The 13,040-nt window shown below is 33.8% G+C and overlaps 1 protein-coding gene across 1 annotated transcript; it reads left to right on the plus strand.

The window, feature by feature from the left end:
- The first annotated feature begins 3,338 nt into the window (after positions 1-3,338).
- Positions 3,339-8,508, plus strand: LOC102586301 (nucleobase-ascorbate transporter 4-like). Its single transcript, XM_006353911.2, has 14 exons — positions 3,339-3,596; positions 4,402-4,499; positions 4,609-4,785; positions 4,870-4,970; positions 5,070-5,145; positions 5,353-5,412; positions 5,526-5,710; positions 5,973-6,069; positions 6,321-6,407; positions 6,514-6,572; positions 6,844-6,935; positions 7,499-7,576; positions 7,841-8,001; positions 8,108-8,508. Exons 1-14 carry the CDS (start codon positions 3,500-3,502, stop codon positions 8,324-8,326), a joined length of 1,587 nt encoding a protein of 528 aa, XP_006353973.1. The 5' UTR covers positions 3,339-3,499; the 3' UTR covers positions 8,327-8,508.
- Positions 8,509-13,040: the final 4,532 nt, after the last annotated feature.

The following is a 13,040-nucleotide window of genomic DNA, read 5'->3' on the forward strand; positions in this document are numbered from 1 at the left end:
ATGCTCTTATAATAGTTTGAGACCACTTGCTATGTAATGTGGTGGCAGATCGAGGGTATAACTAAATTTAGTCAGTCAAATAAAATGGTGTGTATTTTTAAGCTGTCAAGAGTGTTTTCAGTATTTTTCTCAATATGATATGTTCCAGAAATGAACGAAACAAAATAAGAAATAAAATTTATGTCATAGTCCATAACTTTTATTAAGAGTGTATTAATTACTTAATTGATTTTCCAACTTTAGTAAAATATAACACCCATAAAGCAAAAGGTTAGCATGGCCTTGTTTATGGTGTATATTAGTACTTAAAACTCATTTTCATATATTCTAACTTGTTTTTTGTTGTTAAGCTACGTTAGTAATAAAGTTGGCAAATTAGTATGCTTTCTGCCTACCTAAATTTATGTGAATAATTAAGGTTGGCTGCTCTTCAGATCTTCAATCCCTCATCTTAAATTGTGGTAAAAGATGTTTAATCTGTCAAATAATCTTAAGCATGTCACTTTGTGTAAATATGTACATTAGTTTAACATTATAGAATTTGAATCAACATGTAAACAACGCAACCTAGAAATGAAAATTAAGTGAGTGTGTAGAGAAAGATAAATTAAAGAAATTGAGATTGCCTTTCTTAGGGTAGATTTGTTTGTTAGATTCATTTCCCTACTAAAAAACTAGTAGTTAATTACAACCTAATATAATTATATTTTCTGATTCTAGAAGTATTTGATTATTAACAAATGAAATATGGGCATGCATGATGATTGTTTTGTATATATGTTGATCCAAAATGTGCTTCGTATTTACATATATATAATTGGAATTTGCATGTTTATTAGGCTACATATGATAAGAAATTAGGTACTCCCATGAATGTCCTAATCCTTGTAAGAAAGGGTGTGATGCTTGGGACTTGGTAGTGCACATAAGTTAAATCAATGCGTAAAAAAAACAAAAAAAAAAAAAAAACTTGGTAGTGCATATGAATTTTTAATTGATTTTTTTTTTGTGTGCATGAAATAAAATATGATATATTGAATAATCACACAAAGATCCTCTTGTTAATAAAAATTAAAAAGGTTGAGTTGCAATTAAATTTTAATTAATGACAGTCTTAAGATTGGAATAAATAAAGGCAATTAGAGAAGTTGTAAACTTGAAGAGAGAACCAACATGGGTTGTGGTGCACTGGTGGGAGTGTTTCACCCTTAACCAGAGGTTTCGGGTTCGAGCCCTGGGTATGGAGAAAATCATGTTGGGAGTGTCACACCCGAATGGGCCCTGCAAAGCACGATCCGAATTTAGTCGGAGCTCCAATATGGCCTCCGGACACCGGGTGGGAAACCCAAAAAACACTTGAAGAGAGAATATAGAAAGGAACTTGTAATTGTATTTCATAAAGGCCAAGAATGATTATTACAATTGAATAAATACTCAAGACTCAACATATTTAGGAATGGCAATGGGGTGGGGCGGGTTGAGCTTAACCCGCAAAAAAATTAATTTGCCCCTCCCTGTCCCGCAAAATAACTTCTTTTTTATTTTCAACGCGTTCAGCATAGTCTGGCCCCGCATGAACCAGCCCCGCATAACTTTTTTAATATTTTTTTCTAGTTAAGTTTGATACTAAAAATAAATTCATTTTTTCATTAAGTCGTATTAATTTAATAGATAATGACTTTACAATTTAGTTTTTAGAGGTCAATCGGGAAACATGTAAGAAATTATATTATTTTTTATTGAACCATTTTCATTTAATATCTTGAATATTTTAGTAGCTTTAAAGAAATTATCTTAATAATAATACTCTATCACTCTTACATGTAGCAAAGTCAAAATTAAGCTTGAACCCACATAAATCACATATACCCGCAACTTGCTCTGCCCCGCATTGATTTTTAAAAAATCCACTTTAACCCGTCCCGTACAACCTTAAACCCATCCAGCCCCATGTAGCCTTAAACCCACCTCGCCCTATTGCCATCCGTAAACATATTCGCTAACTAACTATTTTGTCAATTCTAACTAACGGTCAGATCCATTTAGGGATGGACATTCGATTCTTTGATTTTGGAAAAATACATATATAACGAACACTGAATCAAATTAATTCTATTCTATTTGATTTTTTCAATTTCAGTTTGATATTTCTAAAATGTTTTTTTTTTCAAAAGCAAATGAGAAATAAAATGAGGACACCAACATGGATTGTGATGCACTGGTGGGAGTGTTTCACCCTTAACCAGAGGTCTTGAGTTCGAGCCCTGGGTATGGAGAAAATCTTGTTGGGAGTGCCACCCCTGAATGGGCACTGCAGAGTGCGATCCGAATTTAATCGGAGCTCCAATGTGGGCTTTGGACACCGGATGGAAACCAAAAATAAAAATAAAAATGAGGACAAAATTATCAAAATGTTTGACCTGAAACAAATACATTCAACAGTGCCAAGTTAAACAATTTGACAAATTTTCCGACAAGCTTATTGCGTGCTTCTACTCATTACCCATAATCTATAATTGGAAGTTCAATACCCAATAAATTTAAGATATTAAACTTCAATCCAATACTGTAATGTAAATGGAATACTTACTATAGTAACATTTTTTTGTTCTTTCACGAGAAAAATAGGTATTACCATGTGAAGTGACTACTAGCTAGCACCGTACACTGCAATGAAAATAGCTTTTATGTAAAAGTACCTCGCAAAATTTTACACTAAAGAATCGAACCATTCTTCGTAAATGTATCAGCTTGGATCGGGTAATGTCTTATTTGATCATGTGTTTTAAGGTCCATTCCCAATTGTATGAAGGCACAATTTTTCCAAAAAATAATTAATATATATATAAGTAATCTATTCAAAAACCGATAAACAAAAAAAATTATGATCAGGAACTCATAAACTAAAAATCTTGGCTCGTCTCTATTCCTTGTGATCCGCATGCAATTGTGACCAAAATTTGACCCACAAACTATTTTTTTTAACAAATTTAAAATGGTTTCAAAACTTAAACACACTAGCACAAAAGTATGATATTTGTTCAAATCACCAAACTTTTTAAAGAGTAAACATATAAAATTTTAAAAGTTTGTTAACTAGCTTAACTCTCAACATCACTGCCTAATCATATCTTACTCTATAATTGTTCAACTTGTCAATTTTCTTCTTCCTCATTTGAATTTAATTTTGTGGTCAAATCTGAATATTGCTGGTTCAACTAAATTCATTGTTTTTCACTCAAATTATGTAAACATAAAAGAAATTTTAAATACACACATGGTTCTGAACCACTAACTCCTTTTTCATGTTTCATAATGAGTACGAATGTAGTAGATGATTACCTACTTTGAAATTTCTCAGTCCTTTCTGTTTATATATATAATAATTTGAGCTAAAGATAAGAATAGCCCTTGATTACGTAGTCCATGCTAATCTGATATAAATTTAGCATGTTTGAACTAGTGTTGTTAGAGTTAACTTAGAGATAAAACAAAAGCGATGGCGCCACAGGTGAAAGCTGATGAATTGGTGCCACATCCAGTGAAGGACCAATTGCCAGGAGTTGATTATTGTGTTAACAGCAACCCTTCGTGGCGTACGTAATTTGTGTTACACATTACTTTCTTGATCTCAACTAGTTTAAGACTGAAAAGTTGATTGATTAGTTGAACCTATACATACATGTTAATTTTCTTGCTTTTTATTTCATAATTTTGTTCACTAGCTTTCCTCATTTGAGCTAGTAAAGCTTCCAGGGTCCTGCATTTTATTGGTTTTTATTACTTTCAATCCTCTAGTCTTGTGAAAACGCGACTCTCTGTTTCCATTTTCATTGCCTGAAGAGCATGTGTGTTGTTTGGATCCTTTTAAGTGTTATGGTGTTCCTTGAGTTCGGGTTACCCAATCAAATTTATGTGAAGTGATAGACAAAATATCTAGTAATGAAATGAAACAGATTTGAATTGAACAGATTGGATCATATAGCCTGTGGCGGATTCAACCACGAGCTTGTGGGTTTGGCAGGACCAGTGATTCAAAGTCGAGCCCTGTATATGTGTGCAAAAAAACAAGAATAAATTGAGTTAGATGTACATTTCAAAATACACTCTCTCAAGAGCCTGTAGTGTCTAAATTATGGATCTGCTGCTGCATATAGTCAAATTCATGATTCTTAGGATTGTTATGCATTTTGATCATCAAAGGGATCAGATGTTCTGATTTGATCACTTTCATACTCATGTTACCTAATTAAGCCTCAAGTTTTTCTTTGTTTAAATGCCTAAATGTACGTTGAAATCACAAGTGGAAAGCCAATACAAAAAAATTTATGTTGTCCTCTTCGTGTGATCGGAAGACAGAATACAAGCTGTTGACTGTCCACTTCTTCAAATAATATGCAGCGGAGGCCATTATTCTGGGTTTTCAGCACTACATCGTTATGCTGGGAACTACTGTTATTATCCCGACTATCGTTGTTCCTCAAATGGGTGGTGGCAATGTAAGTATTTACTTTATCAATCATTTTGAAGAGCAATTTGGGTTTACAGGTTCGGGCACATGGAGGACTAGTGTACTTACAATAATGGTTTCAAAATTATGTCTTTCAGGAGGAGAAAGCTCAAGTAATTCAAACTTTGCTCTTTGTTGCTGGGCTGAATACTCTTTTGCAGTCTTTGTTCGGAACCCGGCTTCCTGTGGTGATAGGTGGATCATTCACATTCATAATTCCAGCTACTTTTGTTGCATTATCAAGTAGATACAATACATATCTTGACCCTCGCGAGGTTGGCATATTCCATCTTGTTGCATCAGTTTCCTGTTTTTATGTTTGAGTTTGATCCCGACTTTGTTTTGATCATTTTCTTCAGAGGTTTATACATTCGATGAGAGGAATGCAGGGAGCTCTGATGATTGCATCCATACTTCCCATATTAATTGGCTTTCTCGGACTCTGGAGAATTGTCATAAGGTGTTCATTTTGCAGGATTTATCCTTCATTTCCATCCTATTCGTGTTTGTATTGTTAAGAAAAAAAAAAGTCTTATTACAGCGTTGTTTAACAATGTAGGGTCCTATCCCCTCTCTCTGCAGCTCCACCGGTGTTGCTTGTAGGCCTTGGCCTATATACGCATGGTTTTCCGCTTGTAAGACTTCTGATTGTTGATCTCTATCTTTTAGATAGGCCGTTGATGCCTTTCACTAAGTATAATTGGTTATATACATCGATAGTACACATGTAGAAGGCCTCTAGTCAATTTGTAACATATTTTATTTCCATGAAGTAGTATCTATCTGTTTTTCCTTTTTCATCATTGGATTTACTAACCTCTTTTTCATTTCTGTTGATTCAGCTGGCAGAATGTGTTGAAATTGGTCTTCCAGGGTTAATAATACTAATATTGTTGTCTCAAGTAAGCCATTTCTTTAATAAACAGCATTGAGTTTCCATACAGATGAATTTCTTTGAATGAATTCTAATAGTTATGCCAGTAGTCTAATATATGGGAAATAAATGTCTGTGCAGTACATTCCTCACATGTGGAAATTAAAGCGTCCCATCTTTGAACGATTTGCTGTCCTATTATCAGTTGCTATAGTGTGGGCATATGCAGCAATTCTCACTGTGACAGGTGCATACAACAATAGACCTCCACAGACTCAATTCAGTTGCCGTGTGGATCGGTCTGGGCTCATCAGTGGAGCTTCATGGTATGCTACATTAACCTTGCGTTTTAGTTAATTCGTATCCTTGTCCTTTAATGGTATTGATTATGAACAAAATGATATCCTGAAGTGGTAGATATTTGAAGTATAAGATCATTGGTAACGATAGAAGCTTCGTTTCGAGGATTTTAGGTCAACTACAATTTGATATTGTGTTTAACTTCTTTCCTCATCGAACTCTTCTCTATAGAGTTTTAAGTGATTTGCTTTGATTTGGTTCTGCTTTCACTGACTTGCGGAAATACAGGATAAAGGTACCTTATCCATGGCAATGGGGTGCTCCGAAAGTTGATGCTGGAGATGTCTTTGTAATGATGGCTGCAGCTTTGGTTTCTCTTGTCGAGGTCTATATACAGTTCTAACTTGGTTCAGGTTTCTCTCTTGCTAGTAAAAACTATAATGAAAAATATATATTTTTTCCTTCGAGAAACAGTTTTTCCATGTATAAGATACATAAAGCTAACAGATTTTTTTTAAAGATGTTATTTATCCTTGTTAGGCACTAAACTCTGAAGTCTTTGATGAGACATATTTGTGGAGAACATGCTTCCATAGAATTTTCTATTAAGTATTCCTATTGTTGTTATTTCGACAGTCTACTGGAGCATTTATAGCAGCTGCAAGATATGGAAGTGTAACACATACACCGGGTTCAGTAATTAGCCGTGGTGCTGGTTGGCTGGTTCGTAGATGTACCAGCTGGATGATATTTACACTTGTCATCGACTAATCTTTCTTCAATTGTAAAATTTCTCTGCTCACATCAATTTGCTTTTCGTGACATCCAGGGATTAGGCATTTTGCTGAGTGGTCTATGGGGAACTGCAAGTGGATCTACAGTGTCAGTGTAATATATCTACTCCACAGCATCTAATTTCAAACATCATTTTTTCCTACGGAACGCTTAAAGTAGAACATTTACTTTGTGTTAAATTTCATACTACTGTCCTAATCAAGAGCAAAAGTTCGGTCAGGAAAGAGGATTACTAGTATTATGAAACTAATTGTTCCAGTCATTTTGTAGTCTCTATAAAGTAAATCATCGCTGAGAATTTCATGCTAGTAAAGTTAGATAGTTGACTACATCATCTAGTATTTTTCTCTTGTGATCTATGCAGTGAAAATGTAGGTCTTTTGGCAATGACTCGAGTTGGAAGCAGAAGAGTGATTCAAATGTCTGCAATATTTATGCTTTTCTTTTCCGTGTTAGGTAAGTAAGATAGTCCAGTAATTTAAGAGTAAGAACATTGATAAGCAAATCTCTTGGGCCATTTCTCCTCTTTTTCTTAGACAACTATATTTCTTCTCTTCTCAACTCATCCTATTACTACTTTTCTTCGACAAAAAAAAAAATTTAAGTCCAAATTTGAATGAAAAACTTAGTCGTGGTAAATCGAAGCCAAACACATCAAAAAGCCGACTTAAAATACAGTAGGTGTGTAAGTGTAAGAGATATTTTTGTCTTCTCAACTTATTCTACTACTCCATGCTTCTATCTCACAAACTCCAAACACCAAACCTAAAAACTCTACTTAAGCATACAGGAGAGCATTAGAGGTAAAGTTTTACATCGATTAAATAAGGGTATCTGCAGTGATCTATCAGTATTTTTGGTCACTTTATCCCTCGTCTTAAGTTATTCTCTTTGATGCAAAATTTGTTAATAGAAGTATTTTACGGTTTATACTGGTGAATCCATATCTCATTTCTCGTCTGTGTAATTGCAGAATTTCAGTTTGAGACTAATTGTTGAACATTTTTGTCCATGAACAGGAAAATTTGGAGCTGTTCTAGCTTCCATACCTCTGCCAATTGTTGGAGCTTTGTACTGTGTCATGTTTGCCTTCATGTGTATGTCATTGCTTTCAATATTTCTAGTGTAGTCTATATATGGTTCTTCAAGAAATTTCTGCGCAAACACCTCTCAGCTAGTTTTTTTTGGTTTTGTGTAATCTAATTCTCGATCACCATTCAGATATTAAGCATGGAAAATCAACATCAAAAACTAAAATCTTCAAGAGAATTTGTGCAATAAAAATGAGAATATACTTGTTTCATTCAAGGTGTATGCTGTTTATTTTGCCTTATATTCTGACGTTTGATCGGTTAATGCAGCTTCTGCTGGTCTTGGATTACTTCAATTTTGCAATCTCAACAGCTTCAGGACTACATTTATATTAGGTTTGTCTATCTACTTGGGTCTTTCTGTGCCACAATACTTCAATGGTTATGTGATAACCACTGGTGATGGTCCCGTTCGCTCTGGCTCTGCCTGGGTAAGCACCACATGTGTCATATTCATTTTACATTCAATGCAACAAGTTTTATATATATGTAACTGAATTGAATGACAATAATTTTTGGCCTTTAAACTAATTGCAGTTTAACAAAATAATGCAAGTAATCTTCACGTCTCCTGCCACAGTGGCAGGAATTGTGGCATTGTTCTTGGACTTAACTCTTGCTCGAAAACATGTCAACACCAAGAAAGACAGTGGAAGGCATTGGTGGGCAAAGTTCAAGCATTTTGACAAAGATCCTAGAAGTGAAGAGTTCTATTCTCTCCCTTATGGCCTTTCCAAGTACTTCCCCTCAGTATAAATATAGTACCACTATTTTTATGTTTAAGGAAAGAAATAATACATGTCAATTGAAGTGGCGCCTTTGGAATGTGGGTAGGGCTCCTAAGTGACGTGTAAACTTTTTCTGGTCGAGTACCGGACATGAAATGATATTTCATTTAATATTTATGTAAAGTATATGATGCTGCTATTAGATGGTCATAATTGTAAGTTGTAGTCCATGTTTTGTAAGTTATGGCCCATGTTCTCCTTTATTTTGTTTAATAAAACTAAGACGAGATAATTTCAAAGAACTCCCTCCAAGTTTGGCTTGATAACACTCATCTTCTTTGTCGTATGACATTACTATATGCTTACTTCTCTTGTTTTGATATTCTTTTATAATATTACTTTGATTTATATATTATTAATATAAAGTAATTATAACGCTATCAATATACCCTTTTTGATGTATAGTTTTTCATCTAATACTCCATCTGTCCCTATTTACTTGTTCATATTTCTTCTTTTAGCTGTTCCTATTTACTTGTCCATTTTGACAAATCAAGAAAGGACAAAAAAAATTTCTTATTATATCCTCATTTAAACTTCTTGAAAATTTCTAGTAAGCTGTAATTCATCCTTTTGGGAACCAGACAATACATTTATTATACTTGGGGAGTTACATAATCCTTTTAAGTTACTCATAAAGCATTTCGTTAGTTAATGAGGGAAAAATTAAGCATATTGCAGCAGGCAAAATTGATTTGAACAAATTTCCTGAAGAAGGAGAAGAGATATTTTTTATAACAAAATATTTTGGTGGGAAATTTTTAAATGTTACAAAAAATTGTAAAAGTGTATGTTGTTTTCCTCCAATTTATTTCACTTGAATTCAAAGAAGTGGTTGTAATTTTGAAGTGAAAAGTTGTCATAAATACAGTAAATAAACTTATGAACTTCCCAGAGCATTGATTAGTTATCTTGAGTGAATTTATTTTGCAATTGTAAATTGTAGTTTGACTTTGGCAGATCAATGACTAGCTTAATTAAGTGTGGCAAGTTTTTCAATGAGACACATATTTGAATGATTAAATTTTTGTAACATATTAATAGATCTTTAGAGATAGAGGCTAAACATGTGTTCATCGGCACTTTTAATGGAGTCCAGAATATATACATTTTTCTCTCTACAACTACAGGTAGAATAGTATTTTTAGAGATATTTTCAATGCTATATTCTGTTTTTAGAGATATTTAGATACCGATTTGATTCAAGTAATTGCACGAAAGAAGGAAAGAATGGATTTTTCCTAAAGTCATATAGCCTCTCGAAGAAAAGTAAAGGCGTCCCCATACTGTTCTACAAGACACTACTAGACTTGTCCTCGTGTGATGAGATCGTTGAACCTAAGACTCTGATATCAAGTTTGTCACGACCTAAAATGAGTCATGAGTGGTACCCTCACTTAACCTCCTAGGTGGGGGAAGCAACGAAATCACACCCTAACTTATATTAATTGTTCAACTTACGAAATACTAACCATAATGCGGAAGCTCAAATCTTATTAATGTAAGAAATACAAAATCCACTAAAGTCTATTAAATATCGTTTTCCGAAACCTGAAACTCATCACATCAAGGACATCTAAACCCCAAATACTAAGTCTAAGAGTATAAAAGACATCAAAATAAATAAAGTAGTTTGTGTCCGAAAACTAAGGACATCATGCCACGACCGAGAGAATCCAACACGAGCTAGAATGAATAGCTCACATTGGAACCTAATGTGCTGGAGACTAGCTAGAGCTGAGGGCGAGTCAAAGTTGCGGCCAACTCAAAATAGTTAATGTAATGTAACTTAATGTAAGTGTAGTTTCATACTATTGTATTTTCTGTATGCAGGGAATCAATTTTTATGTGTTAAATCGCCTGTTCGAACCCTCGCACGTGCAGTTAAATCAAAACATAGTTAATGATTTGAAGGTGAAACTTACACCGATCTAGTTCAATTGATTTAAGGGTACCTGTTTCGGAGTGTATACCTAAATACACGAGTGTCGGGCGTAATTATTATATTCATTAGTAACCTTCTGCAATTCATTGATAACCATATCTAGAGAATTTTGTAAATAATTACAATTACGACAATCATGTTGTCTTACCTCGCTTGATTCTCCCCTTGCCATAAAGCAGATATTTGTTGTTTCGGCATGATCTTCTTCCAATGCGTTTTCATTGCTCCACTCTCCAAGACTCTTTGGATCCCCATTCTTCCTATGGCTCCTTCTTTTGAGTTCAGGACAATTCTGTCTAATTTGGTAGGCTTTCCATTGTAATAACATCGATCATCATTTTATGGTAGTCATTATTCATGTAGTCTTGTTGAGGTCTTTGTCTTCTTTGTCGCAATATTTGTCTGACTCTCCATTTTGTAAGAGTTATTCCCTCACTCTGAGATTCATCAACCTCTTCCTCAATGTCAGAAGTTCCAGCAGTAAATATGCAGTGTTGGTGTTTCGTACAATTGTAACTACGAATGAAGTTTTTTTTTTTTTTTATCATCCCTAGGAGCTCCCACCCCTTTTTGCTCCCTTGGTGACTCGAACTCGCAACCTTTGGGTTGGAAGTGAGGGGTGCTTACCATCCGAGCAACTCCCTCTCGTCGAATTAAAAATTTTTCTTTAACATTTTTTGACATTTATTTTTATCGAATTTGTAAGTAAATTAATACTTTAATTATTAGCAAAATTAAAATGAAACTTTGTGAGTCGCTATGAGTTGTAAACTTTTTTGTTATTGGCCTTGATTGCCAAATAACGATTAGCTTTAGTAAATAAAGTTTGTTTGTTTTTGTTAAGTTTGTTTATCGCTTATATATGCAAATTATTTTTAAATTTATACGAAACAAATATAATTTTAATGGACTTATAAAATAGAAATATGTATAACCCTCACCTTTAAAATAATCAATAGAGGAAAATAGTTGATATATGATGTATGTTCATTTTTCTCAATTACTTTGTATAAATTTATCATCTATTTCTTACTATAATGAATGTATATGTCAATGAATAATAAGATTATTATTGTTAGAGCCAAATATAGAAATTAAAAAAAAGGCATTGAGGCAAACCAAAAAGTACAAAAAGGTATTTGAGGCTTTTCATGGGACAAGAACATTTTCTTCATTGACCTAACCGAATAAGATCAGCATTAAATATTTTCATAATTCAAACATAGAACTTAAAAATAATAATATGATTTTTTAAACTTATCTACTCAATGATATGGGATACAGACGCAAAGCACGTGCCCAAAAACTAGTATATTATATTATTAAAAGTGAAAAGTTCCAAAGTGCAAAGTTGGATTATCATTTTCCCTACACTAAATTAAAATGTAATAAAATAATGGGAGAAGGGTCTAAAATACCCTTATAGTATCAGAATTGGTACAAAAATACCCCTCGTTTACCTTTCGGCCTCAAAATACCCTTGGGGTTAACCTCTAGGGACCTATTTTGCCCTTTTGACTAACGGACTACTTAGTAAATATATTTAATTATTTCATTTATTACGTGGCATGTTGTAATTGGTTGGAAATTTAATTAATTAAAGCCTAATTTATTTGATCCAAACCACCCTATCCACCCGGATCCACCCGACCCATCTTCAAAATACCCAACCCATCCAAATAAAACACCCATTACCCATTTCTTTAAACAAAACCCTAAACATTTCCCCCCAACTTCATCAGTTCTTGGATCTGCCGCGATGTTCAAGTAAAAAGTGAAGAAATCGTTTTGCTACTCCGATAAAGTAAGAACTGAAGACTTACTCTTAATAATTTTCATAAATATTGTGTAATGATTGTTCGATTAAATGTATTTCGTAAATAGTTAGGGTTTAGTTTTATTCGATTTTTTATTGCATTTGGTCTATTGTACGTGTTGTGAAGTTTGTGTAGTGTTGACATTATACATTGTTTTCTGATGTTAGGGCCTTTTATTGCTTTTACATGTTTTATAGATTGTTTTCTCGAGTTAGGTATGTGTGTGACTGGTATGTGTATGACTTTATTGTTCCCAATTTGTGCACTTTTTTGTTTGTTTTAGTGTTGCATTCTATGTGAAGTTGAAATAAATAGTGTTAGTGGTCCCTATAACTTTACTACCTTTATCTTCAAATTAAATAATGTTAGTTTTCCTATAACTTGTTTTGTTTATGGCTGACAATTCCTTTTCCCTTTTTTTGTCTGCCATGTGAAAAATTTGAAGAATGACCGAAAAAGTGGATTTAGTATTTAACTATGGGGGCAAGTGGGTCCTTTCTCCTCAAGTTGTATACATTAAAAAATTGAATGAAACCTGGCATGGTTATGATGTGGATTTGCTGTCATATATTGACATTTGCTCAGAGTTCATTGAGAAATGTGGGTTTAGGGCTGTAAAACAATTGTTAGTAACAAAGCCAACTGGTAGATATTATTTGCTTGAGGATGATTCAAGCATTAGGACTCTACAATCTGCTATGTCTAGTCAGTTTAGTGTTCTTCAATTATTTGCTGTAGATGAGGGTGAAGCTACTGCTGTTATTCCTAATATTTGTGACCTGAACAAGCCTTACCCTGCTGTGCCAGTAGAGGTAGCAACTGATTGTGAATCAAATGAGGAGGATGAGGATCAGAATGAACCTATTCCTAGTGATTACAATAGTGATGAATTGGAAGTCTTTAGAAAGGAAAAAAACAGA

The sequence above is a fragment of the Solanum tuberosum genome, unplaced genomic scaffold, assembly GCF_000226075.1.
Source record: "Solanum tuberosum cultivar DM 1-3 516 R44 unplaced genomic scaffold, SolTub_3.0 scf00165, whole genome shotgun sequence".
Lineage (NCBI taxonomy): Eukaryota > Viridiplantae > Streptophyta > Magnoliopsida > Solanales > Solanaceae > Solanum > Solanum tuberosum.